This window comes from Ailuropoda melanoleuca, chromosome 1 (assembly GCF_002007445.2).
Source record: "Ailuropoda melanoleuca isolate Jingjing chromosome 1, ASM200744v2, whole genome shotgun sequence".
In the NCBI taxonomy this organism is placed as follows: domain Eukaryota; kingdom Metazoa; phylum Chordata; class Mammalia; order Carnivora; family Ursidae; genus Ailuropoda; species Ailuropoda melanoleuca.
The window spans coordinates 180,382,679-180,401,315 of NC_048218.1; the positions used below are offsets into that span (position 1 = coordinate 180,382,679).

General features: G+C 37.4%; 1 protein-coding gene across 12 annotated transcripts in view; it reads left to right on the top strand.

Moving 5' to 3' along the window:
• The window catches only part of ST7 (suppression of tumorigenicity 7), a 249,393-nt gene that overhangs the window by 202,446 nt on the left and 28,310 nt on the right, over positions 1 to 18,637 (top strand). For 9 of the 12 annotated variants that reach the window (XM_034670994.1, XM_011222612.3, XM_011222611.3 and 6 more), the window contains 2 exons: positions 9,115 to 9,187; positions 10,637 to 10,739. In XM_034670994.1, the coding sequence (XP_034526885.1) occupies positions 9,115 to 9,187; positions 10,637 to 10,739 (176 nt within the window). Of the gene's footprint in view, positions 1 to 9,114; positions 9,188 to 9,948; positions 10,085 to 10,636; positions 10,740 to 18,637 lie in introns of all 12 variants that reach the window. The other 3 variants (XR_004628663.1, XR_004628664.1, XM_034670966.1) reach the window with 1 other exon arrangement.

Sequence of the window (18,637 nt, forward strand, 5' to 3'; positions counted from 1 at the left end):
ACAAGTAAGTCAATCACAATAAAATTCTAGATGATTGTGTGGCTTACTAACATTCAGGAAAGAAAGAGGTGGGGGCTCAGTCGTTAAGCGTCTGCCTTGGGCTCAGGGCATGATCCCGGCGTTCTGGGATCAAGCCCTACATCAGGCTCCTCCGCTGGGAGCCTACTTCTTCCTCTCCCACTCCCCCTGCTTGTGTTCCCTCTCTCGCTGGCTGTCTCTCTCTCTCTGTCAAATAAACAAATAAAATCTTTAAAAAAAAAAAAAAAGAGGTGATTGGAGATCCAACATGGATTTACTAAGGAAGTTGTGCTAAATAAAAACAGATGAGATAGTGGATGTGAAAATATTTATAGTCTGTACAGTAGTCTTTAAATGTTTCTTACTAATTTAAATGGCCATTTTTCTTGATATTTCTGAATTAGAGGAATGCCACAGACGTATGTATATATTTAATTAAAATATTTGATAATGTTTTGAATGCTACCTTTTTAGATAATGTGAAATAATGTAGTCATGATACCAGTTGTATCATTGCTATATGGTGTGATTTAATGGTATAAGTGGTGTATATAATAGCTATTATAACCATTAATAAATGGTATAATTTAATGGTTTAAATGGTATATATAATACCTATAATTACCATTAATAAATGGTTGCACATACATCATTGCAGACCATTGCAAATTTAGGGTGATCCCTAGAATAGCATTCCTGGATCCTCTCCTTTGTATTGCCATGGTCAGTATTTTTATAAATCAGACCTTATAGACAATGTAGCACAATTCAAAATCATGTGCTCATATTTGTTTTAACTATGTGATATTGGCATATTTTTCAAACATTATATGCCTCACTTTCCCCATCTATATAAGGAGGGCATGTTGTGTGATGAGCACTAGGTGTTGTATGCAACTAATGAATCATTGAACACTAAACCAAAAGCTAATGATGTACTATATGTTGTCTTATTGAATTTAAATAAAATAAAATAAAATAAAATAAAATAAAATAAAATAAAATAAAAGAGGGCTAACAGTAAGTCCTATCTCAGAGGGTTGCTCTGAGGATTAAGTAGAATAATGTGTATAAGTGATTAACACTAGTGCCTGGCAAGCTTAATAAGCCCTTGATAAATGTTAACAGTAATTTAGATGATGATAATGATCATTTGGTGAGACGGTATGCTTATGAATTGTATGGAACAAAGCTGTGGGTGGTAGCTTGAGTCAGAATGATGACTAATAGCCTGGAATGATATTCTGAAACCATTAAGATGTAATGGTTTAGATTTCATTTTGAGATTTAAAATTTAATGGCATCAAATATGAAATTCTGCTTATAGGTTCATAAATTTTCATGGCTTAAGTAAAAGAAAAAAGACCTGGCTTTGGTGAAATCAATCTGAATAGAACCTAGGGGGTTTTGTTGATCACACAGTCATAGGAACAAATAAGGACTTCCAGCTGCTCAACACCAGGGCCATCCTAGCTGTTCTTCAGAGAGGTGTCATGGCTGTAGTTCGTCAGACTGCATTTCCCCTGAGCTCTGTACTGGTCAGGTTTCAGGGATTTAGAAGATTATTTCCACTTCTGATTCTCATATTTTGAAATCATTCATGGCTTCATAACAAAAATAAACAAAAAAGTTCTGAAGAATATATCAGTGGAGGAATTAGAAGTATTTATTCTGGAAAAGATTAGGTTTAAAGGAGATATTATAACCATTTTAATATTTGAAATGCTGACGAGAAATAATCAGGTTCTGTTTTGTTATGGAAGGCAAAACTAGTAAGTAATTTTTAGATAAGGATTCATAGAGAGAAGAGGGGGCAGAATGATAAAAGGCAACTGAAATGTTATGGAAGTTAGATTGAAGTAAGAGAAGACACCTTCAGGTAGCACAGGATTATAGGTTTGCGTTTTTAAAATCTTTTATTTGAGGTATAAGTTACATATAGTAACATGCACAAATCTGAAGTGTAGAGCGAGATGAGTTTTCTCTTTTATAGACACATGTGTTATCACCACCCAGGATCCTAGAACGTCCCATTATTTCAGAAGGTTGCCTCATGCCCCCTTCTGGCCAATAACTGCCTTCTAACCCAGAAGTAACCATTTTTCTGACCTTTATCATCATATATTAGTTTTGCAAACATCCTACAACCACTTTGGAGCACTGTTTACCAGTTTAAACATGTATCTATTTTCTGACTCAGCAATTTCATTTCCCATTACATGTCTAAGAGAATGGTCACAACAGCTTTATTCATAATACCTAAAACTGGGAAACAACCCAAATAGCCATTAGCAAGAGAACAAACATATTGTGGTATATCCACACAATGAAATACTACTCAGCAATAAAAAACAATAAAGGACTGATACATGCTACAGCAGGGGACGAATCTCAGAAACATCATGCTGAGTGAAAGAAGCCATACATGAAAGAGTACATACTCTGTGATTCCAATTACATGAAGTTCAAGATTGTAGATTTTAATGAAAGACTTTCATGACGATTTGATTTTGAGTACCTAAGACAGTTGGAGAAAGTTCTTTCCCTTTCAGAAAAGGACCTTTGTGAAACAAAAGATGGCCAAGAAGTAGAAGAAAATTTAAACTAAAGCCAGGAGTTCAGCTTTGCTTAAGTGAGAGACATTTATTTAGCATTCCTTGTTTTTGGAATTATGTGATATCTCATTATTTCCTTTCTTTTTATTTCCTTCTTGTATTTGAATTCTTTGGTTGGTTGTTTGGATTTGTTTTATTTTTCCTGAAGTTGCTTTTTATTTTTTCCCCTTATTCTTTTTTTTTTTTTTAAGATTTTATTTATTTATGTGACAGGGAGACAGCCAGCAAGAGAGGGAACAGAAGCAGGGGGAGTGGGAGAGGAAGAAGCAGGCTCCCAGCGTAGGAGCCCGATGTGGGACTCGATCCCGGAATGCCGGGATCACGCCCTAAGCTGAAGGCAGACGCTTAACGACTGCGCTACCCAGGCGCCCCCCCTTATTCTTTTATAACAACAAATATCTATGTCATTATCTAAGAATATTTATTCTCTTAATCATACTATATACTGCATGGTATCTACTTTCTTTTTTAAACCATTCTCCCTGGGGCACTCTGACCTCCAGCTCAGATATGGTCCAGTTGATCTTTAGGCAAGTTTCACAGCTGTTTTTATAATGAGTTCTCTGAACATATTCCTTTGGTAAGAACATTATTTTTTTATAGCTAACATTTTTCTCATTCTTGGGAGAATTCTTAATTAAAAAATTTTTAATTCCAGTATAGTTAGCATACTGTGTTATATTAGTTCCAGTTGTACAATATAGTGATTCAACAATTTTGTACATTATTCAGTGCTCATCATGGTAACTGTACTCTTAATCTCCTTCACCTATTTTATCCATCCCCCCACCTACCACCCCTGTGGTAACCATCAGTTTGTTCTCTATAGTTAAGAGTCTGTTTTTTGGTTTGTCTCTTTTTTTCCTTTGTTTGTTTTTAAAATTCCACATGAGTGAAACTATATGATATTTATCTTTCTCTGACTTATTTCACTTAGCATTAGACTCTCTAGATCCATTCATGTTGTTGCAAATGTCAAGATTTCATTCTTTTTTATGGCTGAGTAATATTCCATTGTATGTATATACCACATCATCTTTATCTGCATATGAGTGGACACGGGTTGCTTCCATAATTTGGCTGTTGCAAATAGTACTGCAATAAACATAGGTGTGCATCTATCTTTTCAAATTAGTGTTTTCATATTCTTTGGGTAAATACTCCATAGTGGATTTACTGAATCATATGGTAATTTTATTTTTAATTTTTTCAGGAATCTCCATATAGTTTTTCACAGTGGCTGCATCATTTTGCATTCCCACCAACAATGCACGAAGGTTCCTTTTTCTCCACATCCTCACCAACACTTCTTTCTTTTGTTTTCGATTTTAGCCGTTGTGACAGGCGTGGTTTGCATTTCCCTGATGATCAGAATGTTGAGCATCATTTCATGTGTCTGTTGGCTTATCTGGATGTTTAATTTAGAGAAATGTCTCTTCATGTGTTCTGCCGATTTTTTGATTGGATTATTTGGTTTTTTGTGTGTGTTGTATAGGTTCTTTATGCATTTTAGATATTAACCCTTTATCTGATATGTCATTTGCAAATATCTCCCGTTCAGGAAGTTGTCTTTGAGTTTTGTTGATTTTTTTCCTTTGCTGTACAGAAGCTTTTTTATTTTGATGTAGTCCCAATAGTTTATTTTTGCTTTTTGTTTCCTTTGCCTGAGGAGGCATATCTAGAAGAGTGTTGCTATGGCCAATGTCTGAGAAATTACTGCCTGTGCTCTCTATTTGGATTTTTATGGTTTCAGGTCTCACATATAAGTCCTTAACCCATTTTGAGTTTTTGTGTGTGTGTGTGTATGGTATAAGAAAGTGGTCCATTTTCATTCTTTTGCATGTTCCCAACACCATTTGTTGAAGAGACTTTCTGGATTCTAATTCTTAGAATGACTTTTTGGTAATACTGGTAGTTACATGGCACTTATAAAATGCAAGGACTGCATAGTTACAGCATATTCATACAAAATTGGACTTAGAATGATTTTGAAGTTTCTTCCTCAAAATAAAATTTCTGAATAAATTAAAAGCAATATTGGAAAGCAGCTGATATTTTGTTTTTTTCTGCTGAAAACTTCTGACACTACTTGTTTCCTTCATTACTGTTAGCCACTCTGTTTCCCTTACCATTTTATCCATTTCCCTAGTGGTAAAAGCATAAAAGCATGGCATGCAGGCAAAACTACAGAAACAGAGAACAGATTGGTGGTCACCAGGGGACAGGTATGGGTGGGAAGGGTACAAATAAAGGGGTAATACAGGAGAGTTCCTTTGGAACAGTGGTTGTTTTTTTTTTATTGGAAGATTTTATTGATTAGAGAGGGGAAGAGAGAGAGCATGAGCAGGAAGAGGATCAGAGGGAGAGGGAAGGGAAAGAATCTCAAACAGACTCTCTGCACTGAGCATAGAACCTGATGCATGGCTCCATCCCAGACACTGAGATCACGGCCTGAGCCAAAATCAAGAGTCAGCTGCTCAACTGACGAGCCACCCAGGTGTCCCAGAACAGTTGTGTATTTTGATGGTGGTGGTGGTGGTTGGGTGAATCTAGTCATGGGATAAAATTGCATAGAACTAAACACACACATACACATGAAGGCATGTAAAAAAAAAAAAAGGTGAAAACTGAACAAGGTCTGATTTCTTTAATAGTACTTTACCAATGTCAGTTTCTTGGTTTTTGATATACTACAGTTATGTAAGGTGTCAGCATTGGGGGAAGCTGAGGGAAGCATTCACAGAACTGTATACTATTTTCACACCTTTCTGTGAGCCTATAATTATTTCAAAATAATAAGTTTCAAACTTATAATAGGCAACAACAACCAAGTCAAAGTATTTTTTTTAAAGAAATGAACGAGGTAGTTCTCATGAGCAAGTGGCTCATAATAACGAGTTTTCCCCTAAAGGTAGTGTGTATGGTATTTCTTAAAAGTGAACCAAAACATGCAGTTCTTGCCTCTGATTTAAGTGTTAGGCAGTTAAAAAAAATACATGTTAGGCAGTTACTAGATTAAAATGTGGTTAGTGAGTGCACACTGCAAAAGGAACACACTAACTTTCATAAGGGTGTGTGGGTAGAGGCAGGAGATCTCTGGTCTGACTTCATTTCATGTACGTTCTACCTTTGTCTGTCTATGCTGTCTCTGTCTGGTTCCACCAGTGTATTTGCTCATGAACTTGCTTCAAACAGTTTGTAGAACAGAATTCTTCTATATAGCATCATTGTTATCTTTTAAAAATTCACTTATTACATGTACATCACAGAAAGCTTTGGAATTACAGATAAACAAAGAAATTACCTCTAATCCCACCACTCAAAAATAAATACTGTTGATATTTTGTATATATAATTCCAGTCTTGTTATCTCTGTGCATATATAAATGCTTTTTAAAAAATATATGAAATCATAATTTTGTAAACCTGTCTTACCTATTGATGTAGGTTCAGAAATGCACCATTTCCCCAGATCATTGAATACTTTCCACCCACATGGTTTAAGGACTACATAGAATTGTACCCTGTGGATGTATAGTACCTTTACTAACCTCCTGTGATTGGACATTTAGGCTGTTTCCAGTTCCACCATTAGATATAATGTTGTCATCAACATCCTTAAGGCTAAATCTTCATACACAGTTGTTGTTATTTCTCTTAGGAAAAAGTCTCAGAAGTGGGATTGCTGAGGTAGGCAAAATATCAATGCTTTTGACTTTTATTGTCAAATATAAGCATCATTTAAAAAATATGTTGTAAACGAAAACCTTATTTGAACATAAGAAGCTTTACCCATAGGGAAACTTAGGATCAATTTCTTTAAAGTGATTCATTACTTTGTAGAGACAACTGCTATTACCAAATAGATAAATTGTTTTGACAGAATTAAAAGAAAAACATTGAAACTATCTAAATAAACAAGTTATGCAAGAATTTTTTTTTTTTTGCTATTTTTTATTTTTGTTAAACGAGAGCAAAGTAATTTACTTGAGTAAAAAGAAAACAAATGGAATCAACATGCCACTAGTGGGGAATGGAGTATTTACATTTCTCCCTCTTCCCATTTGATATTGATTAAAGTATATTTTTGGTTATTTATTTTTTAAGCATTATGACTGTGTACAAATGCCACCATCTTTACATACAGTGAACGAGTAGGGGTAAAAAGTTTTTATGGGAAAAATGCACTATAGTAGTTGCAATGTTGCAGAATTCTGTTGCAATTTTCCAGTTGTGAATGCCCTGTTCATGGGCACGAGGGGACCTGGTTCTGGATTAAAGATCATCTTTGATTGGACATGTGTGGTATTTTGCTGGAACACCTCAGTTGTATGTTTTTCTGCATTTCCAACTGAGTGAATATGTCACTTTGCTAACCATCAAAACACAATCTGATCTTTCTCGTTGAGAAGCCAAATCTTTAACAACAGGTTTTCTTTAATTTATCAAGTGAGCCTCCGTCTTGTATGTTGCCACCTCCGGATAGTTATGTGTATTGTCTTCAGCCTCAACTCCTTTCTTGGACTTTTCACTGGTCCCTACTTCATGGAAAGCTGCTAGGTTGACACAGAAGGAACACAGATCACACACCAAGAAGAGTGGAAATAAGCCTTAGATACTTTTTAAATAAAAAGTCTGAACTTTAAAAAATGGTCTGAACTTTTAAGTAGAACGGTATTATCTGCCATTTTTTATTACCTTCCAATGACAATCAATGAGTGGACCCTAGTAAACAAGATATTTGGTTCTTGGATTAATTTCCCACACTGGAAGCAGTTAGATGTTTAGATGTTGGAAAAGCAACAAGACAAATCCATGAGTATTTGACATTCTTTTTTTCTTCTTCTTAGCCATAAGCACATCATTTTACACTCTGCATATGGTGGTGAAATTTTGTTTGAATATAATATATGAGATCAGGGTTACAAAGACCTCTTTCCCTTTCAGTTCTGTGTTGGTTTTTTCTATGATTATTATTATTTTTTTTTTATCAATGGCATTGAAATTTCCCTCAAAGAGAAATTTTCTTGCTGGGATTCAGGTGATAAATACTTATTACTAGCTTAGGGATTGTTTTTCTTTTATGAACTCATTTTCTTCTGTGGTTGTCTGTTGGCTGGTTATGAGACTTTCCTTTTCATTCTTACTGCAATGTAATTCTTTTTTTTTAAGTTTTTATTTAAATTCCTGTTAGTTAACATACAGTGTAATATTAGTTTCAGGTGTACAATATAGGGATTCAACACTTCCATACAACACCCGGCGCTCATCGCAAGTGCCCTCCTTCATCCCTATCACCTATTTCCCCCATCTCCGCACCAGCTTCCCCTCTAGTAACCATCAGCTGGTTCTCCATAGTTTAGAATCTGTTTCTTGCTGTGTCTCTATTACTTTTGCTCCTTTGTTTTGTTTCTTAAATTTCACCATAATGTAATTCTTTTGAAGTTGAAAATAGCCCTGTGAAGAAACTGGCAGAGCATTCCAGGTGGTAAGCTTCTCCAACCTAGAGTGGATTTTGCTGCACTGGGAATGTCGTATTTTTACCTGGTCTGAATTAAGATGGCATTTCTCTGTCAAATATATTTGGTTCAGTGTTAAAAGAAGTACTATCCAGTAAGAAAATAGGGTTATAATTTAAGCACAAATTTTTCTCTGAAAGGGACTTCCGTCTTTGAGTTTATCTATTCTCAATTGTATCCTGTACTTCTATTTCCCTTTAAACTAATTACCTGAATCTGTTACCCGCTCCCACCTCTCCATGTGAAATTTTCTGTACAAACTGAGAGGAACTGTTTCTCGGAGAAACAAATTAGGCTTCATACAAAAGGGGGTTTCTCTTCAGTTTGAATGAACAAAAATTGTATGGATTTCTAAAGATTTTACATATATATCCTTATATATAAAAGATTTCTCATATGTTATATATGTATAATAAGTGTGTTACCTTTTTAACAAAAAACTGACTATGAACTTCTTGAAATTTAATGCAAAGGAAATCTGGTTTAAATCTGACCATTAAAAAAATAATTTATTTAGGTGTGTTTTTTAAAAAAGATCCAGGTACTATTTTTTTTTCACATTAGTATTTCATACGCCTGTTGAGAATTTTTTATAAATGACATAGAGGTCCTATCTGCCTTTTATGATATCAGAGCATCCCTTTAATATTTAAATTTATATATTTTTTAGCTATTCTCTGCTTAATTAAGCTCGGTATATGAAAATCCATGTCTTAAATAGAAGATGATTCCCCAAGAGTCAGTCTGGTGAATTTTAAATATGAATTATTCATAAAAATATGAATTACCCTTAGTTTCACATACCACCCCGACACATAAGAAACAGCTGTGTATTGTATGTATTAAAAATTCTTAATTTATGCTTTATTAGACTTATATGATTAAAATGCTAGTGGATTAAAAATAATTGCTCTTTATTTCTGCAGACTTACAAGAGTTTCTACTTTCTTTTTCTCTAACAGATATAAGCTTACCAAAGTCGGCAACAATATGCTATACAGCTGCCTTGCTCAAAGCAAGAGCTGTCTCTGACAAGTAAGTGAATAATGACTTGTGTGGTACTAAATGTCTGACCCGACTTAAGGAGATGTGTTGCCTCTGAGGGCTTTCTCTGGAAGTTTCTCTTAGTCTTTGAGACCCCTGCTTATGAGCATGCATTTTCTGAAACCTGCTGATCTTTTCTTTCACTACTAGGAGGAGGGAATATATATCCCCAGGTATTGTAAGGGTGTATGGGTCCCTAAAGAGGGATTTATGTGAAATTCCATACCTCTGAGGTGACTTTTTTTTTTTTTTTTTTTTTTTTTTACAGTAGATACCAAAAGGCCTGCTTGGGACTTACACAAAATGCCTTTCTTTTATTCATTTTTTGCGTATTCCTCTTCCTTCAGCCGTCCAAGACCGGGTTGTAGTCCTAACAAACATGTGAGATGGCAGAGGGGTTGATCATCTCCCATTCTTTGACTCTTAAGTTCCCAACGAACCCCTCACCCAGGGTCCGTTTGCTTTGAGTTGTCATCTCAGTGGGACATTTGCCCATTTTATTCAGGCAGGTGACTTTGGCATAGAGAATTTCCATAAACATCCGAGATGACTAGCAGGTGAAAGAGAACAGTTGACTTAACTGTTCTTGAGTTCACAAATGCTTATGTTTCCCCGATACAATCCCTCTGAAGCACTGAAAAGCAGATAACAGGAAAAGAAAACAGCCTCTGCTATGTCAGACAGGTTTGCTGTTAAGTGTGTGTGCACTTCAAGACCGAAGTAATTTTCTTTCATTCTTTTTTATCCTGTAGATCGCCAGTACCTACTGCAACATCTTTTCTCCCTACACAGCGACTCCAGCTTGGGAGGGCAGGGCCAGGGTTGTCACAGCTTCCCCTGTGGTGTCTGCCTGCCAAGCACAGCTCTGGAGTTAGCCCTGGGTGTGAGGTGAGAAAGAGATTGCATGGTCTGGTTTTTTTCATTCACTTGGGCAGGTGTCTCGCCCGCAGTTTGGGCACGCACACCCCCTGCCGGAACGGCCCCAAGCAGGCTGGCCTGCGCCGGAAGCTGCATCGCAGCACTGACATTGGGTTGGGAGCCTCCTTTAAAATTCTCCCCAGTTCTGTTTTTAACCAAGTACGCTCTTCTGTTACCTAGTTTTCTCTTTTTCCTACACTGTCTGCCCTCGTCAGTCCTCCCCCGTCCCCTGACCTAAGCAGGTACCTCATAGAAAATTTAGATTAGCTATTTAGACAGAGAGACTTGACAGCTGAATTTAATTCCTGCCAAGATTAGATGCAAGCACGCTTTCTGCTTCTGCTGGGGTTTTTGTTGGCCTCGGTCTGAGGGGTCACTCAGAGGTTCCGTGTAGTGGAGGTTTGGAGAGCTCATGCCATTGGCTCGCTGTGGTTTTATGGGCCCTTGATGTGTAGACGCCTTTCCGGGTTGATGCCCAAGCAGTCATCCCAACTGGATGGTGTTTGTCTTTCTGCTTTTCAGATTCTCTCCCGAGGCTGCATCTCGGCGGGGGCTGAGCACAGCAGAGATGAATGCAGTGGAGGCCATTCACAGAGCTGTGGAATTCAATCCTCACGTGCCAAAAGTGAGTCTGTGGAATCCCCACAGGAACTCGTTATGATAGCAGAGAAAGTGTTCAGTGACCACAATGTCATGTCTCGAATACACCCAGTATAAAAAAATGAATTGCAGCCAGTGAACCTTGAGGCCTTATATAGTCCATGCTTATCAGCTTCATTTTTAAGGAAAAGCTACATTCAAGAGACTTTGGGCCGATTTGGGGGCTTTATATAATTAGGGTAAATTGATAGACCTGGCTTAGGCAGGTCAGGCCAGGAAGCCTGAAATTGGCAAAATATGGAGATCTCAAGAGTGTTGATGCATTTGATAGGAATTTCACTCCAGTTACAGTTTTACTTAGACCCAACTCAGGAAATGAACCTAGTTTTGAATATAAATGGTAAAAAAAAAATGATTAATGTGATGTTCTGTGTCTCTATAAATAAATGATAGTTAATCAGTATTGGCAAGAAAATAGGAAGGAGAACCTCAATGCATGAAGTAGTATTTTTCTTTTGACTTGTGAGTGCCATTTTTAGGAGGTATATGTAACAGAAAATGTTTGTCTGAATTGTTAACCACATGACTGACCAATTTATAAATACCCAGTATTTCCCATATATTTTTTCCTGAATTTGATTTTAAAAGGGAGTCAAATCACGATAGAGGATATTTCTATAATCTTTTATTTAGGAGATGGATGTGTGTTTATGATTTACCTATATTTGAGTACCTGCTATGTGATAGGCACATTGCTGAGTGCTATTTTCAGTTTCTCAATGTTATAAAGCATATTTTGACCTCTGGGAAACTATTCATACCACAGGCATAGTTTTCTTTCAAATTTCTGAGGAAGACTTTCACTGGTGAAAAATGACAAAGGAAGGCTATTTTGTTTTCTTGCAGTACTGTAGCAAAAGGGTGGTATATGTGTTCATGTATGTGTGTATGTGAGGATTTGTAGAGTTACCTACTTTATTTTGTTGATATTTACAGCGACAGAGATAGGTTACCTAACCTTTCTGAGCTTTGATTCAGATCATGCTCGTTTTCTCTGAAAAATGGTGCACAGTGCCACAGTGAAGGATATATTTATCGACTCTAGTTCCGGTGGATAATGACCAACATAGTACTTGGAGACTTAGATATCGTCTATAGGGTGGTATAAAATACTTCTCTTTATTTAATATCTTTTTGGCTAAGTTAAAATGTTCTTTCAAATTTAATTAAAATTTAAAGCCAATCATGAAAATATCATCCTGAATTACAGTTAACTTCGGTCACCAATTAATATTTATTGAGTACTACATTCAATACAGAGTTATTCTATGAGCTTAATAAGCTCGTCTAGAAGTAGCATTGAGCAGTAGAGTCCTAGATTCTGAGACAAAAACCTGGGTTCAACTTCCGGCTCTGTCATTTATTAGCCATGGGAGCTTGGGGCTTAGCATCTCTGAACTCAAGGTTTCCCCTCATTTTTCAAATGAAGATAAAAATATAAACCTTACCTTTTGTGGTAAAGACCAACTGAGATAATATAGTCAAGGTTCTTTGAAAAACCTGATTATCATATGTTTATAAAGTATTAAAATTATTGATATTGGACTTGGTGGATCCTCAAGTCTGGAAGCTGGATCCTAACTCTTCCTGTTATACCAGAGCTTTGTAATCTTAGTGCACGAGATGGGAAACTGGTACTTGTTGGTTAGATATTTTAGTTGAAGCTGCAGTGTAATTCTATGATAAGGGTCTTAAATGGTTGACTGAGCCTCTAGGAGAGTATTAAAAGCCCTAAGAAATAGTTTAAGGCTACCTTGGAAGAATTTGACTCAGTCAGCTAGCCCTCTATCTGCAAAATAGAATTCTTTTTAAAAGTGGGAACATTTGAAATACTTGATTTCACTGTACTCTCTTATTGTTAACTGGAGAAAAGATGGGGTACATAAGTAAACCGATTCTCTACCACTTTGCTTTGTTGGTGACTGTGCTGAAGGGAAACTTGTTTCCAGATCGTCTTCAACTATTGACATTTCCATGGGGAAAAGGCCTTGTGAGTCACTGTTCAGAATTATATCCAGAATTAACCATAAACCTCTGGTACATGTGTACTATTTGCGGGCTGTTATAAACTTCCTTTATACGTGATCTATTTATTGGACTGCTTGTTAATACTTTAGTAAACACACACACACACACACACTCACACACACACTGGTTTCTTTTCAGGCAGAAGGTAGCCTTAATTCTAATGAGACATCAATGAAAAATATAAACTCTTAGGTTCTTGGTGTAAGAAGAGACCTTAGAGATCATCTAGGGCACCTTCCCATCCTCAGCTTGAATCTCTCCTCATAACAATATTATGATGATTATTTTTAATATTGGTTTTTGTTGCATGTTTACTGTGTGCCAAGCACAGTGCTAAGTGAACTACATATGCCTTCTCATTTATTTTGCATGACAACACTGTCGGTGTATCAAACTCTTACCCCTGCTACACAGATGAGGGTGCAGCAGGTTTGGAGAGGTTAAGTGACCTGCTGATGGTCACACAGCTAGTAAACAACAGAGCCTGAATTGGTTCTGGGTTCTCTAACCCTTCCACATCACCCTCTACGGCCCCCACCATCCCACCAAGCTGCGGACCAGCCTAGACTTGAAACCTTCAGATGATGGCGGGCACGTGACTTCCCAAGGCACTCGTGGACAATTCATATTTCTTCAAGATATTCTTCTATCTTAAATACTTCCATAGCTTCTTTTTCTCTATCACAGGAAGTCATCAGTAGCCTACCACAGGAATTTTCAGCAACTATATGCTGTTTTGCCCAATTATAGTCTGTTAGAAGGAGAAAAAATACCAAATAGAATAGCTGAGAACTGTCTTCCATGAGTGTCCAGCTTAGGTCTATTTGGTATTCTATTAAGCAGAGGTACATGGTTAATATTTCAACATCCAATGAAAAATATCAGTTATTTACTCCAGGAGGATTGCTCTTAGGAACACTCTTCACCTGTAAATGTATGGAGTAGGGAGTTTCTCTCCTAAACACACCTCAGGACAAGGAAGTAAATAAAAATAGTAAAAAGCTGTGGGTCTGTATTCTGAAGGGAGCCTCTTAGGTAGTTGGGTATATCTAAAACACAAGGATTTCTGAAGCTTTAGATTGCAGCAGATTATAAGGAGGAAGCGGCCCATAGGCTCATTATTATAAGCTGAATTGTGTGACTCCCCTCCTGAGGAAATGCAGCTCTGTCCCCAACCTTACAAAGGAAGATATAAACTCCTTGAATGATTCTTCAGGATCCTTTATAATCTGACCCAATTTGTTTTTCATTTTTTTCTATCTACTTCTAACAGTCCGTTCATTGTTCCAGAAACATTCTCTTCCTCTTCCCTTTTTGCTTCTTCTGAGGATAACCTACTCATCCTTTACCCCCAGCACTAAAAGTCACCACCAGGAAACCTGTTCCTTCCTCATCCCAGAATCAGTCTCTCCCCTCTGTGGTCTCTCACTACAGTGCGTTGATTATGGAATTACTATTTTCCCCATTTTGAGGATGACTAGTGGTGGTTTTAGAATCTTAATGATGCTGGTGATTTTTAAGAACTGGTTACATGGTTCAAAAAGATGAAATCTCTAAACCATTAGAGGATATTTTCCCATTTAATGGTATTAAAATAAGAGCTTTGAATTTGAAGGGAATATTCTTCATCTTTTAAAGAAAATTTCCCTTATGATGCTAGACAAGTGGAGGGCCATGCTCATCTCTGTTCTATACCTTCATCTATATATTGTTATAGTTTATTAGATTTTTCGTTTTAGCTTTTTCTTCTGCTTTCCCTGCAAATATGCTTCCCCACCCACCCTGCTCTGTTTTCTTTCCTTTGTAGCAAAGGAGCTTTTTATTTTGATGTAGTCCCACTTGTTTATTTTGCTTTTGATGTCCTATCCAAGAAATCATTAGCAATGTCAAGATTTACATGGGAGGATGGTGCTTTTCTGTCAGTGATTCATCACTCTGCACAGGTCTGAATTTTCACTAATGCTACATACTCTTAGAATGCTGTATTTACACTACAAGTCTTTCCCTGTGACAAGACCCCTTTTTGGTTTAGGGGATATTTCATTAACTCCTTCAGGGTGCTAAAGATAAATTTCATTTTCCAACACCTCTCCACAACAAGACTTACTTATTGGTTTGCTATAAGCAGTAGTAGATTTTTATTTCCCCTCTGTTGTGGTGGTATAAAAATAAATTTCTTTCTATATTAGAAAAAAGTATAAAGAAATTTTTCATAGTCCTGTCATCTAATCCTATTTAAGACTCGTTCTAACCTTATTTTCCCATGCATTTTTAGTATTTAGGAATCATAGTCACACAGCAGATACGTATTTTAAAAAATTAACATGGGGCTCTAAACGTGAACTTTGTGGTTGGTTATTGGAGGTATACTTATTCTTTTTGGAGGAGGATCATAGATTTTCATGGTTCTTTGATCTTAAAAAGGCTACCTTCTAACTTAACATTAAAGTCCAAGTCTTTTAGCCATTTGCCTTCAAACCTTCTAAAATATTGTCAGTAACTTTTCTGGATGATTTACTTCCTTATTTTTATCATAAAAAATACATATCATGAAATCTACCTTCTTAACAAATTTTTAGGTATGAAGCATAGTATTGTTTTTTTTAAATATTTTATTTATTTATTCAACAGAGATAGAGACAGCCAGCGAGAGAGGGAACACAAGCAGGGGGAGTGGGAGAGGAAGAAGCAGGCTCATAGCCTGATGTGGGGCTTGATCCCATAAGCCGGGATCACACCCTGAGCCGAAGGCAGACGCTTTAACCGCTGTGCCACCCAGGCGCCCCCTGAAGCATAGTATTGTTAACTGTATGTGCTTTGTTAGAACTTTTTCATCTTGCATGTCTGAAACCCCATACCCACTGAAATAGGACCTCTCCATTTCTCCCTCCTCCTTCCAGCCCCGGTTAACCACTATTCTGCTTTCTGCTTCTATGAGTTTGGACACTTTACATACGTCACATTGGTGGAATCATGCAGTATTTGTCCTGTGACTGGCTTATCTCACCTAGCATAATGTCCTCCAGGTTCATCCATGTCACAGCACAGGACAGGATGCCCTTCTTTAAGGCTGAATAATATTCCATTATGTGTGTCTATCACATTTTCTTTATCTATTCATCTGTTGATGGAAATTTAGGTTGTTTCCACTTTTTGGCTGTTGTGAATAATGCTGCAATGAACATCGAGTGCAAAGATCTCTTCAGGATCCTGTTTTCAGTTCTTTTGGATGAATGCCCATAGTGGCATTGCTGGATCATATGGCAGTACTATTTTAATTTTTTGAGGAAACTCTATACTGTTTTCCACAGTGGCTGCACCAGTTTGCATTCCCACCAACTGAGCACTGGGGTTCCAATTTCTCCACTTTCTCACTAACACTTGTTATAGTCTTTTTTTTTTTTTTTTTTTTTTTTGGACAATGGCCTCACACATTCTAACTTATATGAGGTGATATCTCATCGTGGTTTTGATTTATACTTCCTTGATAATTTGTGATGTTGAGCATCTTTTTTTTGTTTTGTTTTGTTTTTTTTGTTGAGGGAGAGAGTGAATGAGGTGGGGGAGGGGAAGATAGAGAATCTTAAGCAGGCTCCACGCCTAGTGGAGAGCCTGACGCGAAGGGCTCTATCTCATGACCCTGAGATCATCACATGAGCCAAAATCAAGAGTCAGATGCTTATCTGACTGAGCCACCCAGGAGCTCCTGAGCATCTTTTCATGTACCTGTTGGCCATCTGTATGTCTTCTTTGGGGAAATGGCTGTTCCAAGTCTTTTGCCCATTTATTGTTCAGGTTATTTTGCTTTGTTTTGTTTGTTTGTGATTTTAATTGTAGGAGTTTCCTGTGTATCTTGGATGTTAACCCCTCATCAATTGTAGAGTTTGCAAATATTTTCTCCCATAGGTTGCTTTTTCACTCTGTTGATTGTTTCCTATGCTGCACAGAGGCTCTTTGTTTTGATATAGTCCCACTTATCTATTTTTACTTCCGTTGCCTATGCTTTTGGTGTCCTATCCAAGAAATCGTTGCCGAGACCAATGTTATGAAGCTTCTCCCTATGTTTGTTTCTAGAGGTTTTATAGTTTCATGTCTTACATTTAAATCTTTAATGAATTTTGAGTTGATTTTTGTATATCGTTTAAGATAAAGGTCCAATTTCATTCTTGTACATGTGGAATCCAGTTTTCCTCACATTATTTTCCTCATATTATTTGTTGAAGAGAATGATTTAAATCTTGTGTCCTCTATTATAGACATCAGGTGGTCAACCCTAATAGCAAACCTTTTGGGCATGAAGATATTTTGGTCTTTATGTTATTTCCTTAGGATAGATGTACAGAATGAGAATTACTGAGCAATGTGTAGAAGCACTTCAGGGCTCTTAATGTTTATTTCCAGATTGCTTACCAAAAAAGGACTGTAGTGGTTCACCTCCATCAGCAGGTAACTCCTTCTTTACCATTTTCTCACACCTTCACCAGCATTGAGCAGTCTGTTTAAAACAGAAAAAAGAAAGAAGAAAAACAAACAAACAAAATTTATGAATTTATTGGGTACAAATGGAATTCTGTTCTTTAGTCTGCATTTCTTTGCCACTGCTAGTAAGGTGGAACATTGTTAGCCATGTGTGTTTATTCTTTTCTGAATTGTCAGGCCCATTATGTAGATTTCCTATTCTTACCAGGAAAACATATTAACGTAATGATAGAGCAAAGGGTAACGACCTAAGGTAGGCAGACCTGTGAAGTGTCATTAAAAGGGTCTGTGGGCCAAAGGGAACCATGGGAAGGGGGAGTTGATTAGCTCCCTGCCTGTTTCCTTTTTGATAAAATGGGGATAAAAATAAAGGCTTCATAGGTCTGATGAAAAGTAAATGGAATTACATTGTGTAACTCATCCAGTATATAGTAGGCACTGAACGTATGTTGGGCCTTCATCACCTTTTCCCTGGTACTTTCAGCTCTATTTCTGCACTTGCTGGCCGGGCTACAATAGATACTGCCTGGAAAAATGCATTAACAGGTGCTTTTTGAAACATCCTAGTGTGAAGAAGGATGACTAGAGAGTGTAACAGTGGCACTGCATTACCCCTGGCCTTGAGTACCCACAGGGTCACTTTAGGCCTACAGATTTGAGGGGAGGCTCTAGCATGTTCTTTCTACAGCTGTTGCCTTTTGGAATTCCCAGTTTGTACTGTTGGTAAGTCCTTTGCTTGTGGCTGATTAAGAGTTACCCGTTTCCAGCCTCTGTCTCCTATTTTTTTTTTCTTCTGGAACAGCCATCCCTTCTCTTTGCCACCAAAACAACAACAATGATAAGTACTAATAATGACTTTTTTAAAGCAATGAACATTTTTTTCCCTCCTAATACAATCTTATATGAAGGCCTTAATGAAAAAAGCAAGTAAAAATAGAACTGCTATGATTGAAACTGGGATGAGAAAGCAGGTAGCCCAGCAACCCCAAGGCACCTGTGCACACAGTTTAGAAAAGAACAGAAGCCTATGACCAGTCACTACCACCCCAGGAAAATCCCAAGCATATGAGGTCCCACCCATAGAACTGGAGGCTCCACACCCATTTTGATGAGCAGCAGGGGGCCGAGGGAGCCCCAAGGACTTGAGATGCCTGAGTGCTGTGGGTGGGAGACATCGAGGGGAAAAAAACACCAATACCAATGCGTGGAAAGCTTTCATCTTCATTTTGCCTAAAATACCAGCATTAGTAAACCGTGGGCTCTTCTGCCGGCCCCACAGTGGGGTGCAGTGGGCAGTCCCTGTGTGTGCTGGGGGAAGGGAACTTGCTGTGTTCCTAAAGCTCCTTTTACCAGCCA